We start from the raw sequence: 19532 nt of genomic DNA, 5'->3' as shown, positions 1-19532 counted from the left end.
ATGTAGTGGAGAGCAGAAAGGACTATCAGAGAGAGGAATTGGTTTTGTTACTCCAAATTGCTAGAATATGATTAGACTTATTTTGGTGCCACTCTGATTACCTGCTGATTACCTGAAAAGGGATGATATTTTTTAAAGCCACTCCAGAAACTTTGTGTAAAAATCCTAAAAGAATTTTCTAAGAAAGAAGTAAGAGAAGCTAGTGAAAGGTAGTGGCTTAGGTGTGGAAATACTAAAGGTTTCTGTAGCCTAGCAACAGGTTGTACAAATGTATAAAACTGTGACAGGAATACAACTGGAAAAAATAGCTCCAAGTAATCTGATCATCCCACTGCAATGTGAGATTTGAAAGAAATTTTTACATTTTTGTCTGAGTGATTGATTTAGGTGGCTGAAGTTTGAGTGTGCTACAATTTGAGTGTGAACATTCAATATTCATCACAGTAAATGTGATGAGTCATGTGTGTGCTCTGTGTCATAAAGGAGGCTGAACAGAGTTCAGCTGAGTTACCCAAACAGAGCTATCCAGTGTTGTTTGGGATGCCCCAGGTCATCTTTCCTGACTCCAGCAGCTGCTCCAGGAGGTCACAGGTCTCTGTGGATCCAGTGTCATGCTGCCAGCACAGCCAGAGGGCCTGGGTTTCCCCAGGTGTCTGCAGTAACAGTGGGATGGGCAGTAACCAAACCAAACCACATGGAATATCTGTGTCCAAGCCACAGCAACATTCCCAATGAACTGCTGTGCTAGGAGTGGTCTCTCAGTTTTAACAGGAGGGTTGTGGATATTAAGCAGTGAGAGCTGCAGGCTGGGAAGCCCTCGCTGACCCTGTACATGTGCCAGGTCAGGTGTTCGTGTCTCCACAGCTTTCCTGGTGTTTTCTGTTCTAGGGGACAGAGATTGTAACTGGGGAGGCCAGTCAGGGGAATTACTTCAGGATACACTTCAGCAGATACAATATGGTGGACAGCATCACCTGCTTTTCCAAGGAACCCTTCCCTGTGTCCAACTACATCTGCTTGTACGGGCAGCACGAGCGCCTCCTCAATGACCTGTACTACCGCTGGGGGGCCGGGCAGCTCACAGACCTCTACAGGTGAGGGGAGCTCGTTGTTGTGCTCAAAATCTTCCTTCTGGCAGAATTTAAGGTTTGTCTCATTGTGCTTTGCCTTCTGGCTGCTTTCCCTTGGAAAAAAAAAGGTAGAAAAACAGATTTAAAAATACTTTCCATTATTTAGCAATACTGTCGGTAAAAATGTAAGTCCCGAAGACCTTCCTGGAAAGAGCTTTGTGTCTAAGATTTACTTAGAGGAGGAGCAATGGTTTACTTGATTATTTTTCATCTGAATGAGCATTTTGGTGTCTTTATCACTTTTGTTTAGAATATTCAGTAGGTTAATAATTAAGCTGAACTTGAACAATCCTTTATTACTGAACTCATGTTCAAAAGTCGCTTTTAAAAGTATTTTTGTTGCTTTGAATCAAATTTTTAAGTCAGAGGTTCGTAGGGAGATTTTAAATAACTCATGGTGATAGTCACACTCAGCAACTTGCTTTTTTTTATCTGGTGAGAGAGATTGAAGGCCTGGTTAGTTCTAGTCATGTGCCATCTCCTCTGAGAGAATGTTTCATTGCTTTTGATTTTCATTTGAAGAAATCCCTCACAAATGGTGCTTTGGAACAGAAACTGTCACAGATGGAGTAGTGAAGTACTGCCTTACATCCGCTGGGTAGAGACAGCCAGGCTCAGGAACAAATGATCAGTTTTTATTGTGATACAAAGTGGTGCCTGAAACATTTCCAGGTTTGATTTTCTTCTATTTACAAGTGATTAGAAGAAAGACACAAATGGTATCAAAATTTTCAGATTAAATGTTGTTATTTAGATAATAGTTTGTAAAAGTTTGCTGTGAAGAGTGTACTGTGGTCCAGAAGATGCTTGTGAATATTGCTGCTGTAGGGCTTGATTTATAGCAAATGTTGGGGTTGTTTTACAAGAGAGGAATGGGGCACAGCAGATGTGAAATTCACTGTCAGTGAGTGTTAAAGAGCAACTGAAGGAGGGTGACACAAGTGCATGAGAGATGGGCTAAGCAGTTGATTTCCTCTCCTTGTCACGGCTCATGCTGCTGGTACATTTGGAGCACTCGGAGAACTCCTTGGCTGTGCAAGGTGCCATCAGTCCTTTTGGGGCATCACAGTGTGCACACACACATTGTGAGCTCACCTTTTCTGTGAACCACTCTGACATGTGGTATGGGGCATTTGTCAGAGGCACCAGCAAGTTTCACACCAGTAGTAACATCTGGAAGAATAAATCATCCTGCTTTGGGATTTCAGCCTGCAGCACAGGTAGCAGTATTTTCCTGACCTTGACCAAAGGATCCCTGGTGTGCTGCACAGAGGGATACCATGTATCAGGGCCTCATCACATCCATTCAGCTCTCCTTAATTAGTGATGATGAGCTAATTTTGGACTTGTCTTTTACAGCCATTAGACAGTGATGTTGTTTGGGACCTTTTGCCTCATTATTTTATCTCGCCTCTCATTAGCCTGTGGCAGAATTCCTGAATTACAGTTGCCAGGTTTTTCTTATCTGTTTTTTTTTTTTTTTTTTTTTTTATTGCCTCCAGTTGTTTTCATTCTTCTTTCTACCTTATCTTTAGATAGATTTGTTCCTTCTCTTCTTGCTCCTTGGTCCTATGAATGAAATCCCATATGTTGCTCTGCAGCAGTGAACATATGCTGCTCTTTAATCCTTGCTTGTGTGGCTCTTGTGGCGCTTTAACACACACAGAGACACTCCCACTCATCCCAGCTTGGTGTTCCTGTTACACATGTCCAACCTGTGAGGAGGGAGCATTCTCCAGCAGGTGTAACAGGTAAACTCCCTGGCATCCCCATGGAGCAGTCCTGGCACACAGCAAGCTGGCAAAGAAACTTGATGGTTTCAGAAGAATGTGGAGCAACAGAGGCAGTATAATGTACTCTCATAATATATCACATCTGCAACACATCTACCTCCCCACAGTACAGTGTCACGTAAAATGTGCATACATGTGTGTGCAGTGTGCAACAGACACTGCTAAAATCAAACCATGAGAAGACTGTTTGTTAGAAAACCCACTGAAAAACTCTTGTGAGTTGTCCTGAGACTTTTATGTAGAGAAAAAGTGGTGCCTGTTTGGCTTTTGGTTCAGAATAGGAAAATGCATTCACTGATTTCTATGTGTGTGATAAAACAACTGGTTTTGGCCTCGTTCATGTGGTCTGTAAGGATCCCACATGAACACAAACCTGATGTGAGGACTGAGTTCCTGTCTTTGGATTTCAAAACCTTCCTTTTAAAGTAGTACCTGTTACACTTGCATCCACATCTACTGGCAAGATGTGAAGTGCCCTTAGTGAAATGAAAATATAGACTGTGAAAATGTAGTGTGCTAGTTCAGCTTGTAAACTTGATGGTTGGAAACATCTGTTCCCCTCCTCTCTTCTTTATGCCTCTGTTTTGGGAAGAGCCTTCCTACGAGGCAGGAAAATGCAGTGTTTTAATCTTTTGGTCTGCATTTAGATTTCCCAGCATGGCATCTCGTTCCAGGAATGGACACAGTGTAACAGCTGTCACCTGGGAGCTAATTTATTTCTGTGTAGCATGCAAATTATCTTTTAAATAATTAGAGACTGCACCTAGCAGTGAATTTCCTCACTGATTTGTGTTCGGTGTAAGAGCTGAAAGTTAACCCCATGGTACTGGATTTCCTGGCCAGAATGTGCCAATGCCATTCTCAAATTAGCTTTAACAACAGGCCCCTGAGATCTAGCAAACTTGACAAAGTCATTCTTTCTGGTTGTGTGCCTGGAGCCATAGCTAATGGGAATAATGAGGGAAACAACATTCCCTTTTGTCTGGAGAATAGCTCCATTGATTTGGGTGTGAGTTCAGCAGGATTTAAAAGCTGCAGGACTTGACCTACAACCAAAGGAAGGATTGGTCACTGGCTGGACTCTTGGAGGAGGTGAGGCACACATTGTCCTCCTTTCTAGTTGCCTTGTGCCATGCAGTGGGTGCTCTCCTTGCACTTGGGCCTGCAGCCAGTGCGTTCCTCAGCAGAGGGGCCTGACACTGCAGTTCTTCTATGCCAGGGCAGGAAAAAATGTAGGAGCCAAAGGCTCATCACCTGTGAGTTCAATGGCATTACTCACTAGATTTGGAATCCACTTCAGGAAGGAGTTTTCTGCAATTTTTATTCATTTCCTATCAGGCTGCATCTCAAAAAGTCAACTAGAATTTGAGTCCCCAAGAGCAAGGCTCTTTCTTGCAGGGAGTCTTTTTTCCTGAAGAAAAAAGGAAGCGAATTCTGGTGATGTGCTCTGAAGGGATACCATGGTGTATGCCATGCTCCTGGCTCCTCCTCACTTGCTGAAAGGCCTTCAGAATATTTCCATTATTATTGCCCTAGCAGCAGATAAAAGAGAGGGGTGGAGAGAGAGGTCTGAAGCTTTTTTTCTTTTCTTTTTAAGTTTATAGATTTACTGGTCATCAGTCCTCCACACTACTTCACAGAGGAGGAATGCAACCAGCATTCCTTTTGTGTCCTCCTGAGCTGAGGGCAGCTGCAAGGCAGTTGCCAAGTTATGGAACATGTCCACAGAGCAGTGGAATCTCCCTCTGCTGCATCTTAAGTACAAAACAGATAATTAGAAGATCTCCTGATACTTAGCAACCAACTGGATGCTCACTGGCATCATGCCTTTAATATGAGATAGAAGTGCTTTATGTAAGGTTCATTTGGCATTAATGAAAATCAAATCTAACATAAATGCATAAAAATCTGACCCACTAGATTCTAAAATACTTAAGGAGCTTGTTTTGCAAATGAGATGTGAGTGGCTTTTACTTGGGATTTTGTAATTGTGTGTTAATGAACTGGTTGTTAGCCATGACCTGCAGAAGATGCTGGTTGTGTCTCAGTTGTGTGGCACTCACAGCAGTGGTGGGGTGAGGGCAGCACGAGGCAGGGGCACAGGGGAGCAGTGCACAAAGGCAGGGCGTGTTTTAATGAGGGATGAGCAGAGAAACCTCACAGGCATGGTCATCCAGGCAGGGCTCAAAAACACTTGGCTATATTTTGTTTCAAGAGCTTTGTTTCCAGGACTTGTCAAATTGGAAATTTGCTTCTCTGCACAGGGGTCTTGGGCACCATAAGGGGGGAGAAGCCCCCAGCAGACATGACCAGGGCTCTTTGGCAAGAAGGAGCTGAGAGTGAGTTTTGTGGCAGTACTTGAGTGTAGGACAAAAAGCACAGGGGATTTAGGTAAACTGTAGTCACAAAGAAATATTTTTTCCTCAGTGCCAGAATGCAGGTAGGATTCAGTTTTCCCTGAGGAAGGGAACAGGTGATGCATGCATGGACTTGTGGAGATCCATGCCAGGTGGTTCCCAGCAGGCCTGTGTGCTGCTGTCCAGGAGCTGGGGACACTGAAGAAAATCCACAAAGTGACACAGCTTCAGCTGCACCAGGCCATGGAGCATGAGGCTGCCAAACATGCTGCAGGAATATGTGAAGGGAGTCAGGCTCCCTTTCCCTGAGAGGCTTTGGAAAATCCACCCAGAAACTGTAAACATGGATAACAGCACCAGATGTTTCCTTAGCTGCTCTCTTCAAGCCCTGTCTTTTATTTTCACGTTGCATTTTCATACTGGCTGTATGCTCAAAAGTACTTTGAGCTGCATGAACTGCATTTTCTTATTTTGAAGTAATTATTTAGGTTTTTCCACTGAAGTTCACCTCCCACATCCTGGTGCTGTTAACATCAGGCTGAAGGTGATCTGTTAAGCAGTGTCATTCAATGAGACTGTCGAGCAGAAACACCACACTGGACTGTTTATTGACGCAACACTAATAAAGCTCACAATATAACAAATGCATTAAGGAAAAGAACAACATTTAATGTTTTCAGCATTATTGTTGAAAGGTAGTGAGAATTTCATTACTTACAGGCTGGATAATCAGTGATTATTTAAACATGAAATGCATGCTACCAGCATGGAAAAGCTGGTTTTAACCCAAGCTTTCTGAAATGAAGAGTGGTTGTTAAGAGGAGCACTAGAAAGCCCTGCTGCTGTCTGGAATCTGCTGGATCCCACACCATTACCCACAGTGGGATTACATTTGAGGGACTCTACCGTAGGCTTTTGTTCATCAGGCAGACTCTGAGATGTTTCTTCTGCAGGGTTAAAAAAGACCAGAAAGGAACTCAGTAACAGGTAGTGAGCATGACTGAGAGGGACTAGTGCTGCTCTGTACCTTCTGCAGCCTAATTAGAGGGAAATGTGTATGCTTTTCCTGAGGAGAGAGAGACAGGGAAAGGAAAGAGGAACACGTTGAAGGGATATCAAAGCACTGAGGGCTTTTTCGCTCCCGGAATTAACCGCTCACCCCGCAGTGCTCTGCTACAGCTGCACTTACTGAGCAAATCGATACAAATGGCTGGAGATTTCCAGATATTAAGTAGCTTTAAAGGAGCAGCTAACTTGCCAATGAAGAGCCATGTTACTAAGAAACCCCACATTCAAATTAGTAAGTTAAAGCTTGTCAGCTGAACCCTGTCACATTAATTTGCAGCCAAACCTGATTCATACAAGTAATTATGCAAACCGTTATGAATGATTGAATCCATAAACAATTACAGAAAAGCAATCATACTCCTGCACACAGCCTGTTTGATGGTTTTGTGCCTCAGGTTTAATTTCCTTTAAATAATTTTCCATAATACATTATGTGTGAAATAACACTATGTGAAAAAAATGCAGTAAGCCTGATGTCAGGGTCAGCCACAAAGTGCTCATAGAGCACAGACAGCAGCTTTAAAAAGCACAGAGGTTAGAAAGTTCAGAGAGCAGTTCAGTGAGAGCTGGTACACCACAACTGCTGTGATCTACTAAGGTGTCTAAACTTTACCAAATACCAGTGCTGAAATAACAGGGAGTCTCTCCTGAGGCCACTTAGGAGAACAGGAAAGGGCTGCATTATCTCAATACCAGGATCTGCTTTCTGAAGGTGCCTCTGGGTACAGTGCTGTAACATTTCCAGGATATTAAAACTGCAGGAGAGCTGATTTATCAGTCATGATGGATCACCAGCATATTGGGAGGGAGGATGCTGGTGAGTGGTGCAGTGTCACCCCCTGACGTCAGCAGGTCCCTGCAGCAGCCCCAGGGAGGCTGGTCTGGACCAGCAGGAGCAGTGTCACCCTCAACGAGGTCTGGAGTCAGTGGCCATTTTTCCAGAACAGAATTGCAAGAGCAGTTGTCCTTTGCACTGGTTTGCCATTGCAGTGCTGTTTACAAGGGGATTGTAAACCACGAGTTTTAAACCAGTCATCTTCCAAAGACAAGACATTGCAGTTTATGCGAGAAGAGGTAAAAAAGCACAGCCTTCCTCTCCAGGGTTTGCTTCTCAAAAGGAACAAAAGAAATGTCAGCCTGTGAATTTGTGAGCACTATTGTTACTTTGTGAACCTGCTCTGTGGATTCACTCAGATTTGTTGTCCATAAGGCTGTTGGTTTCACTAATTACTGAGTGAGAGCAGTAACAGTCCTGGATCACTGAATTTAACAGGAGATATTCAAACACCTGGACAAGCAGGTGTTCAGGGAGCACAACTGCAGAGCAAGGCAGTAAAGGCCCTTCTTGCTACAAACAGGCTGTTGGTTTGCATTTGCTGCTCAGCAGTTGTAGGTGAATCTTAAGAAATTGCAGGTCAGGGAATATGTTATGTCTTTTGTGCTGAAGAACAATGCTCTCAGGTGGTGCTCTAGGGGATTTTACACAAATTGGTCTTGCTTTTTACCTATGTAAACAAGCTGTCTTTTGAAATTATTGGTCGTATGAATGCAGGAAATGCTCACTGGAGCATTTATTTATATTGTCTTTAAATTAACACACTATGATTCCTGGTCCAGCTATCCAAGGTATATCAGGAAACATTTGGTATCTTTTGCTGGTATTACCATATCTTGGTAATTAAGAGTCTTAAAGACATATCTTGTTCTCAAAGCAACACATTTTTAATTTTGCTGGCAAGATGGGATGTTCCATCTTTTGTGCTTGTGTTGGAGAAAAGACTTTTGTTCATCTGCAGGCTGTGGTTGGGAAGTATTGTCAGGATGGCCTGAAAATTGAAATTGCATTGCATCCCATCGCTCCATAACACTTTACTCTTCCCACTCCTGAGAAGTGGAAGTCCCTGCTCTGTGTAGGCACTCCTGGTGTAATTGTGTTCCACTTGAGCCCATGTCAGCTGAACAGCTTCAGTCTCCTCTGTGCTTGTTCTCCTGGGGTGATTCCTGGGATGTGTGAGCAGCAGCCTTTCCCTGCCTGACTGGGCTCCCAGCTTTGGCTATCATGGCTATCACCAAAGGCACCACTGAGAGACTCACTGGGAGGCACCACCAGAGCCACCCACACGTGCTGGAGAATGACTTTGTATGTCCTGAAATCTGAGGATTTGAGAAGGGACAGAGTATCTTCCAGTGCTATACCACCGTGCCACCAGACCTGACTCAGGTGGCAGGTCAGTGTTGGGTCCTTGCTGCCAGAACATAAAACCATCTTCCACAGGAGCAGAGGCTTCTTCTCCAATGTGGTGTGTTCCTGCAAATGAAATGGAGAGTGACTCTAGGCAGCTCTCAGGTGGACAGCTGTGTGTACACTCATTTTTGCTTGCTAGCAGTGCTCAGCTCTGTCCATTTTATTTATATTTCTTGCAAAGGGAAGGATTCTGTGCCACAAAATATTTCCTTCCTCCTTGCCTCTCATCTAATGTAGGCTACACCTCACAAATGAGGCAGAACAGACTTGAGATGTTGTTTGTCAATGAAAGGTGAGCCCAGCTCCTTAGCAACGCAGAGGATGTTGTTCATTGTCTTCTGCAGGAGCCCATTCCATCCCACCCGTCACAAACGCCTTCCCCCAATCGCTGTCATCGCCAGAAAGGCTTCCAGCAGGGATCCCCGCTAGGAAGTGACCAAGTTTGCACACCCCTTATGTTCCTGGCAGACACTGTCATCTTGTACACATTTAGCCTGATCACTCTGGCAGGTTATGAAAGACTAAATGGTGGAAACACACGTGGCAGATGCCGTTCTTGTGATAGCGGAGGAGCCGCTGAGCCTCTGTTGGGAGGGTGCCAGCTCCGTCTCGTACACTGAAGAGCTTTATACTTTGAAGCCTTCCACGGCTTGCCCTGAGGGACTGCTGCTGAAGTGGTAATAAAATTCAGAATGAGCCTCAGAAAGTCAACTTGTTGGTTTCAAATGGGGTTTTTCATTATTAAGCTTCCCTTTAGCAGCCATATGTAGAGCTGCTCTGTCAAAAACACTGTGTACCCTCTCTGAGAAAGGTGATTGGAACTGAAAAGATAAATAGATGGAAGCACAGAGCCGGCAAAGAAAGTGAATTTTTTGTGTGAGCTGAATCTCTAAATTGCCCTTGGTGTTCTTCAGGTGAAGGGAAGTGAAGGAAGTCTGGGAGTAAATTTTGGTTAGTTAGGAGCTCCTTCTGGCAGTCTGTCTAGAAAATATGGACAAGGCATTCTCTGCTCCCCAAATCCAGGCATTTTATTTGCATTTAATATTCAAATTTCAGGTTTTGAGCTCCAAATCTGTGTAAATTGACCAGAACAGTAAAGTTGTGATTATAGATGGAGCTGGTGACAATAGCAGGAATATGTAGCACCTCTGAAACATTTATAAAGAGCATTAAGTGCAACGCCTCAGTGAGGCAGGTGAGCCCCTTAACTGAGGTAAGGCAGTTGGGAAGGTTGCCCCTCAGTTGAGAGAGGAAATCATCTGCTCAGGATTATAGTCTTAAGATGCCAGTTTGAAGACAAAACAATTGGCCAGCAGAACATGACTTTTACCACAGCATATCAGTAAAAATAGTCTTTAATTACCTTAATGTATTCTTGTATAACACCTCCCTTTCTCTCTTTGCTATTTATTATCAACAGTGAGTTAAAGGTTTGTGTTGGGTGGGGTTTTTCTTCTGAAATTGAAGAGGTTTTAAATATTGGGGGATGTTGTGTTTTTCTCCAGCTCTCTGCACACCTTTGGGGTGTGCAGTTACTGAAACAAGAATCCTTAAAACTGAGCTCATCCTAACCTGCATATCCAAATGAGCAGGTGTCAGTCCCAGTAACTCCTGGGCTAGGCAGCACTTGCTATAGCAAGGATGTGATGCTTGGAATGGTGTCCATAAATATTTATACTTTGAAAAGGTCTGTGGGGGAGAGAGAGCCCTGCTGTGCTGCAGATCAAGCAGATTCCAAGAGGCAGCCCCAGCCAGCCTGGCACTCAGAGGGGAATGAGGTGCTGGGGCAGAGAGGGGCCAAGCACATGGACATCCAGCCAAGCTGTGCCAGGTGCACAGAGCATTTCAATGGGTGTGAGGGAGAGCTGAGGTGTCTTTGGAGCAGGAGGGGGAAATCCTGCCCTTGGGCATGGAGGAAGTAAAATCTGCAGAGAGGAAACTTCACGTTAGTTCTCTGTGGACAGGAATCTCAGGATTGTTAAATCTGTGTAGCATGTTTAAGTTGCCTTATGTAGGTGCTTACTTAAAGGCCGCACAGCTGAACCAGGTGAGAAGGTTCCTGTGCTCCAGAGGGCAGTGCCAGGGTCTGCTGCCATTCCCAAGGCTTGAGTGTTGGTGGCAACCACACAAATTCCCCCCTCTCCCAATTTCCTGGGTGAGCCTGCTGACATCTGCTCGGTCATTATGAAGATGAGCACGGGGCACCTCCTGACCACTGTGAGCATTAACAAGAATTACACTCCCAGCATCTCACCCGAGCTGTAAAATTTATCTTTCATTATAGAGAGAAGTAAATCACAGCTTTGTAATCTGGCTGCCCCCAGTTATATTTACAGCCATGAGGTTCTACAGGGAGCAGTGTCCTCTCCATCCTTTTCCTCCTTTTTCATGGAAGAATGCTGCTGTGAATGCTGTCACTGAAAAGAAAAAGTTACAAGAGCTTCCTCCTAGAATCGGTTCAATTTAGCTTCATCACACTAGTGCAAAGAACATATTGCAGCGCTGTGGTGGCCTGTTTTTCTGGCTTTTATTAATCCAGAAACCTTAATGATGAACAACATTTGTGTCATTGTCTACACAAATTTAATTTGTTTATGCAGTAGTTCAGTTAATCCTGCAATCTGCTTTTCTCAAATGAGGACAGATAATGGAGACACCGTTCTTTACAGGTCTTCAGGCTTTTAAATTCTGATAAAATCAGGATTCTTCACTGGGTCTTGCCACAGCTCTGAATTAAGCCACTTTAAATGTAATTACTGGAGCTGGCTGTACATCAGGAACATCCATTAAAAGAATTGATTGACCATGCTGTTACAAGGAGGCATTTTATGAACAAACGATCATGATGGGTCCAGAACTGTAATTTATAAAGGCAAAAAAGCAGGTAAATACTTTATTAGTGGTTAATGAGAGGTTCACAAGATAACTAAATTTCTTCTTTTTTACCCAGCTACTTCAGGGAACCTTGGTCCTTGGCCATCTATCACGATCGGTTTATTGATCTGCAGAAGGAACTGCACCAAATGCTGATGTCAGAAGAGGTAAGAAAAATGACTGGCGAGTGCATTTTATTATTTAGGCAATTTGTTGGTGTTGGTCACTTTGATTTCTGCTCCCATCTGTATCCTGAAGCTTTATGTTTCTGTTTACCTCTCTCTTCGGGGAAGCCAGAGCAGACTGTGTACCTCACAGGGGGGTCACCATGTACAGCACAGCATTCAGTTTTCTGCTTTGGGTGTATTCTCAAATCTGCCAGTGCAACTCAAACTTGCCTTGTTGTCCATGACTGCATTTTTGCATTATAGCTGCAATTTTGTACAAGTGGAATCAGGAGCCTGGCTTGTCCATGTATCCCCCTTGGGTTTAGGGGTGTTCCCTAACAGGAATATGCTATGGGCCGTCCTACACCTCTCTTAGCTGAGCCTTGGGTAGGTTTTTCAACACCTAACCACAGGGAATGGCTTTTGTAGTCCAAAGGGTGAAAGCAAGTGGCTTTTTCAGTGATAAGTGGATTTCCTGAATAAGGGTGGAATTAAAATGTTTGCTAATGCTGTTTTACAGCTTTGGCCCCAGCACCATAACAGAGGCATAAAGCCTCAGGAGCCAGGAACTGCCTGCCCAAAATCCAGAGTCACTCTGCTCTCCATGGGGAGAACTAATAACAGCAGCAGGTGCCAGGCAGCCCCCAGAGCTGCCTTCCCCACCTCCTGAGGAACTTCTGGCTGATCCCAAACAGAATTTATGGTCTGATTTTGGTGCTTCCAGCCCAGTACCCGGGACCAGTTCACGCTGTCCCTGCTCACACTGCTCTGCCTTTGTTTAACCCCATGTGGTTCCAGACGGTGGCACTGGGTTTTAAACGTGTGCTCACTGAGTTTTTAACTGTGCAGAAAATGAATGGAATTGAGTGTAAATGGAGGCAGGGTGGCAGGAGGAAGTGGAGCCCATAGCCCATCTATCTCCAGAGCCCAATGCTGCTGTATCCCAGCTGCAGCCATGTGTGCTCAGCCCTGCCTTGTCCCCAAAGGGCTCAGAGCTATTTGCCTCCTGTTGTCCTGACCCAGAAAGGGAATGGTGCAGTTTAATTTGGGTTCTCTTGGAAGACCTCTATAAAAGAGTGCAAAATTAAGTTCTGTGCAGAATGAGGGCCCTGATGTGAAGTATTTTTCTTGCCATCATTCAAACTTATTTATCATGCTGTTAGTGTGAACAGCTTGGGAGAGAGGGGAATTAGTGCCCTACAAATGAAGGACTTGCTTGCCTTACCCTTTGTGGCAGCAGTCCTGACACAGAGAGCCTCCTTGCAAAGCCTGGAAGCAGCTCTGTGTGAGTCAGGATTCCTATGGACATAGGTGATGATTTCATTCATTTCCATCTGAATGAAAATTTGACATTTTGGACTTTTATTTTTTTTTTCACAGTGATTTTAGCTATATTTGCTAAATGTTACAATTTATGTTTTCATTGGGTGGTCCTTCTGGGCACATTCCCAGATCCAGAGCTGGTACCATGTGCTCTTGGAATATCTCTTAAATGCCTCAGGACTGGTTGTATTTCTGTATGAAGTAAGAGACCTACTGTCTTTGTCTCCTGATGCTCATATTCTAGCTCATTTCAGCATGCAGAAAAATTACTAATGAAGTGCAAAAATGAGGGAGAGATATGTTTAAGAGCTGTGGGCATAAATGCACAGAAGTCAGATATTTCTGATTAGTTTCCAGAGAAAGTGAAAAGTGAAAAAAGAGAAAATGTCCTGCACTGGGGATAATATTTACAGAAATATTTGCTAATCGAAGCACTAACTGCACAGACACAGAAAAGCCAGTTATGTTCTGGGCCGGGCTGTGCATTTAGCCTGTGTTGAAATTGTCACCCGAGGCTGCCCTGGCAGCGCGGGGCTCTGGCAGGGCCGCTGGCACGGGCCGTGTTTACCCCTCGGGGATCGCAGCCATGTGTTTGTGGCAGCCCCGGCGATGCAAACATGCAGATGGCAGGGCTGGGCTGGGGGCTGCACCTCCATCAGCTGCTGGATGCTGCCTGCCGCACGCCCTGGGCACACGTGCCGTGCCAGAGCTACCGGAGCAGCGCTTGTGGTCCGTCAGCAATCATGGCCTGGTGCTCTGGCTGCAGCTGGGCCGGGCTGAGGCTCGGGTAAAAGCAGCCACAGTAAATATAGGGCATGTGGGGGGCGAGGGGAAGTGTGGAATTCCTCTGGCAAAACCCCTCTGAGAGGGGTTCCGCACGGGTCTGCTCCATACAACCCTTGCACCTGTGGCTGGTCATTTGTGAGGGAGAGGTGAACAAACAGTCGAGCACCACCGGCCCCAGGGTGTACTCAGTGTGAGCCCCATTCCACACCCCACTGTTGCCTGTATCCTAACCCCGACATGTTTTCAGGCCGTGTTGGGACCTCGCTGCCGTGTACCCCGAGTCCCGTTTGTCTGACAGACATCTCTGTCTTGCAGGTGCCCGGGCAGCTGCCTAGGCTGAAACCCGGCCGGCCATCGCTTCGGGAGCCCGTCCTGCGCTACCTGCGGCACCACCGCGCCCAGCTGCCCATGTACGCCCCGACCGATCCCTACAGACTGCTCCCGCCTGCAGGTAAGAGACAGACGGCAGGGGGGGTCTCGGTGCGCAGCCTTGGCAGTGATGGGGATCTCGGTTCGCAGCCCCGTCGGTGATGGGGGGGTCTCGGTTCGCAGCCCCGTCGGTGAAGGGAGCTGTCGGTTCGCAGCCCCGTCGGTGTAGGGGAGTCTCGGTTCGCAGCCCGGCGGGGAGGCGGCGGCGGCGCGTGCCCGCGGGGCCGCAGCTGTATGCTAATGCGCCGCGGGCCGCCCGCCCCGCCCCGCCGCGCCGCACGCCTGTCCCACCCGGGCGGGCGGGGGCGGCCCCTCGAAGCCCCCCCCCCCTCCCTGCCTGCCTGCCTGCCCCGCCGCCTGTCCCGGCCCGCCGGGGGGTGTCCGGGGGAGCGGCGGCCCCCGCGCCCCCCCGCCCGCCGCCCTTTGTGCCGAGGGTCGCGCAGCTTTATGCTAATGACGCGCACAAAGGCGCGCGCGGGGGGGCCCCGCTCGCTCGCGTGCCGCCCGCGTGCCCCGCGCCCCCCACAATGGGCCCGGCGGGGGGCGGGGAGGGCGCTGCCCGCACGCGCCCCCGGCCTGGCGGCGGCTCCGCTCGCCCCCCGCCCCTCATCCCCCGGTCCCGCCACCTGCGGGGCGGCCCCGCGACCCCCCGCGCGCAGCCCCGCGCCGCCGCGGACAAAGGGCTGCGGGAGCAGGGCCGCGGCCCGGGGCTCTGCCCGCCGCGGCTGCACCTGCCGCATCCTCGGCCGCTCCGGGCGTGTTTGCTTGGGCACCTACCCCTCTGCCCGTTCCCCATCGCACCTCGTACCCGACGCGCAGCGCTTCGGGCTGGAACCGAGCGCCTGCGTGTACCGGGAACCGGGCCTGACCCGTTAGGGTTAGAGTAACAGGTTCGGTTACCAGCGGGCCGGGGCAGTGGCTCCGCCTGCCCCGACTCCGCAGCAGCGCGGAGTTGTTCCGTTCGCAGGTTTGCCGGCTCGGCCGGGCCCTGGTGACCCGTTCGTTTTTCCTCCCGCTCGGACAGACCCGTCGCTGGCCACCTGCTGCCGCCGCTGGGCAGCACCCCCGGCGGGCAGCCCCGCTCCCCTCTGTGCCGCCGCCACAAGCGCCTCCTCATGCGCCGAACTCCCCTCTCCCCGCAGCCCGCAAACAGTCGGCCCGCCGGGAGCGGACGGTGCTCCGTGCCGAGCCTGCCGGCGGCGCGGCCCGGGCTGGCGGGCGGCCCGAGAGCACCACCCGGTGCCGGCCCCGCTGCCGGCGCGGGGGGCGGCACACAAAGGCCGCGCGTGCCGGGCGGGCGGGGGCGGGGCCGGGCGTGTGCCGGTCCGGGCTCAGGTGCGGCCGCGCCGCCGCCGCCGCCGCTGATTGGCCCGTCCCGCCGCCGCCGGCCCGAACAATGGCCCCGGCTCGCTTAAAGGCGGCGGCGGCGGCCGCGCCGCGGGCAGAGCTAGCAGCCTCCGTCGTGGCCGCCGCCGGCCCGGAGCCGGCGCGAAGATGCCCCGGGGCTTCCTGGTGAAGCGCAGCCGGCGGCCCACCCCCGTGTCCTACCGGGCGCGCTGCTGCCGCGAAGCCGCCGCCGGACCGCCGCTCCCCGCCGGCGCCGCGCAGCCGCCCGCCTGCCCCGCCGCTCCGCCGCCCCTGCCGCGGGACTCGCCGCCGCCGGTGCCGTTCGGGACGCCCGATGCCGCCGTGCAGGCGCTGTACAGCCCCACGCGGCCCGTCAGCAGGGACAAGTACCTGGAGCGCGGCTTCAGCCTGGGCTCGCCCGTCTCCGCCGAGTCCTTCCCCGCGCCGGCCGTGCCCGGCACCATGGACCCGATCCTCTTCGCCCCGGCTGACCTCAAGCTCTGGGCCGCTGCCGGCCACGCCGAGCCGCCCGCCGCCCACCCCGGCCCCGGCGGAGTCCCCGCGCCGCCCGCCCCGGCCGCGCCGCCCGCCTCGGGCCGCCCGCTGCCCGCCAAGCGCCCGCAGGCTGCCTCCGAACCCGGGCGGCACAAGGCCCCGTCGGGCAAGAAGACGAAGGCGATCCGCAAGCTGACCTTCGAGGACGAAGTGACCACCTCGCCCGTGCTGGGGCTGCGCATCAAGGAGGGCCCGGTGGAGGTGCCGGCCAAGGCGCGGGGCGGCTGCGCCCGCCCGCTGGGCGAGTTCATCTGCCAGCTCTGCAAGGAGGAGTACGGGGACCCCTTCGCGCTGGCGCAGCACCGCTGCTCCCGCATCGTCCGGGTGGAGTACCGCTGCCCCGAGTGCGACAAGGTCTTCTCCTGCCCCGCCAACCTCGCCTCCCACCGCCGCTGGCACAAACCGCGTCCGCCCGCCACCAAGAGCGGCCCCGAGGCGGGCCGGGCACCGGCCGCGGGCCCGGGCACGGCCCCGGCGGAGGAGACGCCGAAGGAGGCGAGCGGTGGCAGCGGCAGCGAACGGGACACGCCGAGCCCCGGCGGAGCCTCGGAGGCGGGCTCCGAGGAGGGGCTCTTCGAGTGTCCCCGCTGCGCCAAGCGGTTCCGCCGGCAAGCCTACCTGCGCAAGCACCTGGTGGGGCACGCTGCACCGGCACCCACGGCAACCCCGGTACCCGCACCGGCCCCGGAGCCCAGCGCCGAGGAGCTGCCCGCCGCCGAGTGCCGCCTGTGCCCCGTGTGCGGGGAGACCTTCCCCAGCAAGAGCAGCCAGGAGCGGCACCTGCGCCTCCTGCACGCCGCCCAGGTCTTCCCCTGCAAGTACTGCCCGGCCACCTTCTACAGCTCTCCCGGCCTCACCCGGCACATCAACAAGTGCCACCCCTCGGAGAACCGGCAGGTCATCCTGCTCCAGGTGCCGCTGCGCCCTGCCTGCTGAGCCGCCCGTGCCTTCCCCGCCGCCCCGCGCTGCTCCCCCGGGGCCGCCACACGATTAGCTTTAATACGGCTTGTGACCTGCTGGAATCTGGCTTTACACTTACCTTCCCGGGGTCTCTCTCTTCTTTTTTCTTTTTTCTTTATTTTATTTTTTTTTTAATTTTGTTCCTTTGCTCTGTTTTTTATCGATGTGAACAGATCAAACTGCTTGAGAGAAACAAGCGTTTCCTTTAGTGTAGCCACAAATGCCTTGACTCTGCTGTTGATGGTCTCCAGAAAATGCTGTAGAAACTGCCTTAACTGTGACATGCCAACTTTCTGTTTCTGTTCGTTTGCCCTTTCTAAGGTAGCTCATGAGTTGTCTATCTGTATATGTTGGTTTGATTAATTATGTTATTTATTCGTTATTTATTTATATTAATTATGAAGATTGATATTATTTGATTGCAGATATTCTAATGCGCTTTTTTGTCTCCCCACCTGCCATTTCACTGTGCGTTTTAGAAGATCTTTTTTTCTTAAGGGATCTGCTAAAAAGGTTTTAACTTTTATACCTAGAATAACACATGATCTTAACCATTTTATCCCGTGCAACCAACAGCTCTTACTTTTAGATGCAATCTCTTTTTCTACACACATTATTTTCTTAACTGTTAGCTATTTATAGAGTGCTTCGATAGAACTGTTTCAACTGTATAATTATTTACTATTCGAATAAAATATTTTCAAATTCAAGCACGCCCCCACCCCTGCTGCTTCTCCCTGCCGGGCTGGCCCTGGGGGCTCGGGGAGGATGGGGTGGAGGGGGCTGGCACCCGGCTCTGCACTGCAGCTGGCAGGGTGCCTCCATAGGCACCAACCTGCTCCATGCCCTTTGATGAGATTAATTAAAAAGGAATTAAAGGGAGGAGAAGAGCAGGGTGCAGCATGGCTGCTCTGGGGGAAGGCTGCCCTCTGAGCAAAGGGGTCCCCTGGCCGTGGGCTGGAGCCCCAGCCCTGCCCCTGCTCTCTTTGGGCAGAGCCTGCCCTGTGCTCTGCTGCTGGGGAGAGCTGCCAGGTGCCTTCCCTGGAAGGTGTTGCAGGGAAAGCTCGAGGAGAGGCAGCACCTGTAAGTGCAGAACTTGTAGCGATCCCTGCCTAGGAGGGCTGTGCTGTTTGCTGGGTGCCTGCTGCTGGGTGTGCTCAGCACTGAGGTGTGGGGCTCGGCAGAGCAGCATCACCCTGCCTTGGCCATGAGCTGTGGAGCTGGGGCAAGGAAGGCCAGGCATTTCTCTGCTTCTTGGCAGGGCTGGAGCCAGCTCCTGCCTGGTCCTCTGTGCCCTGCAGCAGCCCTTGGTAGCTGTATGTATAGATATATACAGATCTATGCAGATAGATCCATCTCCAGGGCTTGTGTTTGTGTGTGGGAATCTTGACGGGTTTGGTCAGAATTGTAAAATCTGTGTAAGCGGGGAAGGTGCATGCTGGGTTTGTGAAACCCCTCTCACAGTCAGGTGTTGTTTGCACCTACAGCATCTCCCCCTTTGCCAGCAGGAGCAGGTACAGTGTGAACTTCACAGCATGCAAATCTGCTTGGCAGCCCCAGGAGCAAATCCCTGCTCCCAAACTGCTGTGTGAAGGGCCAGAGGGCTGTGAGGGCTTGGTGTGGGCATAGGGGCTGCAATGCTTTGAGGCTTTGGCTCCCTGGAAGAGGTTTCCAGCCTGTTCCTGCCGTCCTCTCTCCCCTAAAGACTCCTGACCCTGATTCACTGTGGGAAAGGCAGGTGGTGGAGCTTCCTGGAGGAACCACCACCTCCTTTCCAGGAACAGGCTGAGTATTTTATGATAAAGCAAAGCTTGTGGAGAAAGAGCATCTTTCTAGAGAAATATTTGTTTGGGGTTTTGGGGATTTTTTGGTTGGTTTTGGGGGTTTTTTTGAACAGTACCAGTGTATGGAAACCAACTCGGTAGTACCAGGGCTGACTTCAGACCTAGGCAATGCTGTGGTTTTAGCTGTAAATCAATACACTGGAAAAGAGCTCAGCCAGGGAGATGCAGGCAGCAAAGCCTGCTTGGCAAGAGGTGCAGCTTTGCCTCTCCTGGCGTCCCTGGCCTTGGAAAGCCCCAGATCCTGGGCTGCTGCAGACAGTGCTGCAGCTGTCCGTGGAGCGGGCTCTCTGCTCCCCGAGGGGACTTTGCCAGCACACATGGCTGTCCTCTCAGGCCACTGGACACCATTTCCAGACCATGCCCAGCACTTCCTCCAGAGAAGCCTAATGGCTCCATCCACACTGTCACAGCAGTGTCCCTGCTGAAATCTGTGCTCAATCCCTGTGGCAGCAGCAGGCCACAAAACAACAGCTTCATACCGCTGTCCATTTCCTGATAGTCAGATAAATCCACGTCTCTCCTGATAAGAATCAGCTGAAATTTCTGAGGGCCAGAATTCCCCAGGTTTTTTGAACTGTGGATATAACCTATGGCACTGATGTGTTTCATCTCCTGCTGAGCAGAAAGGGTGATTAGTGGAGACTCCTGTGTTGG

General features: G+C 50.5%; 2 protein-coding genes across 3 annotated transcripts in view; both read left to right on the top strand.

Annotated features, from left to right (window-relative positions):
* CFAP61 (cilia and flagella associated protein 61) overlaps nucleotides 1-19532 on the top strand; it is an 89323-nt gene that overhangs the window by 66476 nt on the left and 3315 nt on the right. Inside the window, exons 24-26 of one of the 2 annotated variants that reach the window (XM_058021788.1) lie at nucleotides 889-1094; nucleotides 11544-11634; nucleotides 14059-14194. In XM_058021788.1, coding sequence (XP_057877771.1) covers nucleotides 889-1094; nucleotides 11544-11634; nucleotides 14059-14194 — 433 coding nt within the window. Of the gene's footprint in view, nucleotides 1-888; nucleotides 1095-11543; nucleotides 14195-19532 lie in introns of those variants that run through there. The other variant, XM_058021787.1, reaches the window with a different exon arrangement.
* INSM1 (INSM transcriptional repressor 1) lies at nucleotides 15569-17744 on the top strand. Its single transcript, XM_058021794.1, is given in 2 exon segments — nucleotides 15569-15617; nucleotides 15620-17744. Coding segments are annotated over 2 exon segments (1440 nt in total). The 3' UTR covers nucleotides 17011-17744.

Source organism: Melospiza georgiana, chromosome 3 (assembly GCF_028018845.1).
Source record: "Melospiza georgiana isolate bMelGeo1 chromosome 3, bMelGeo1.pri, whole genome shotgun sequence".
NCBI classification, from domain to species: Eukaryota; Metazoa; Chordata; class Aves; order Passeriformes; family Passerellidae; genus Melospiza; species Melospiza georgiana.
Note: the sequence above shows the minus strand (reverse complement) of the source record. Positions and strands in the feature narration are given on the sequence as shown.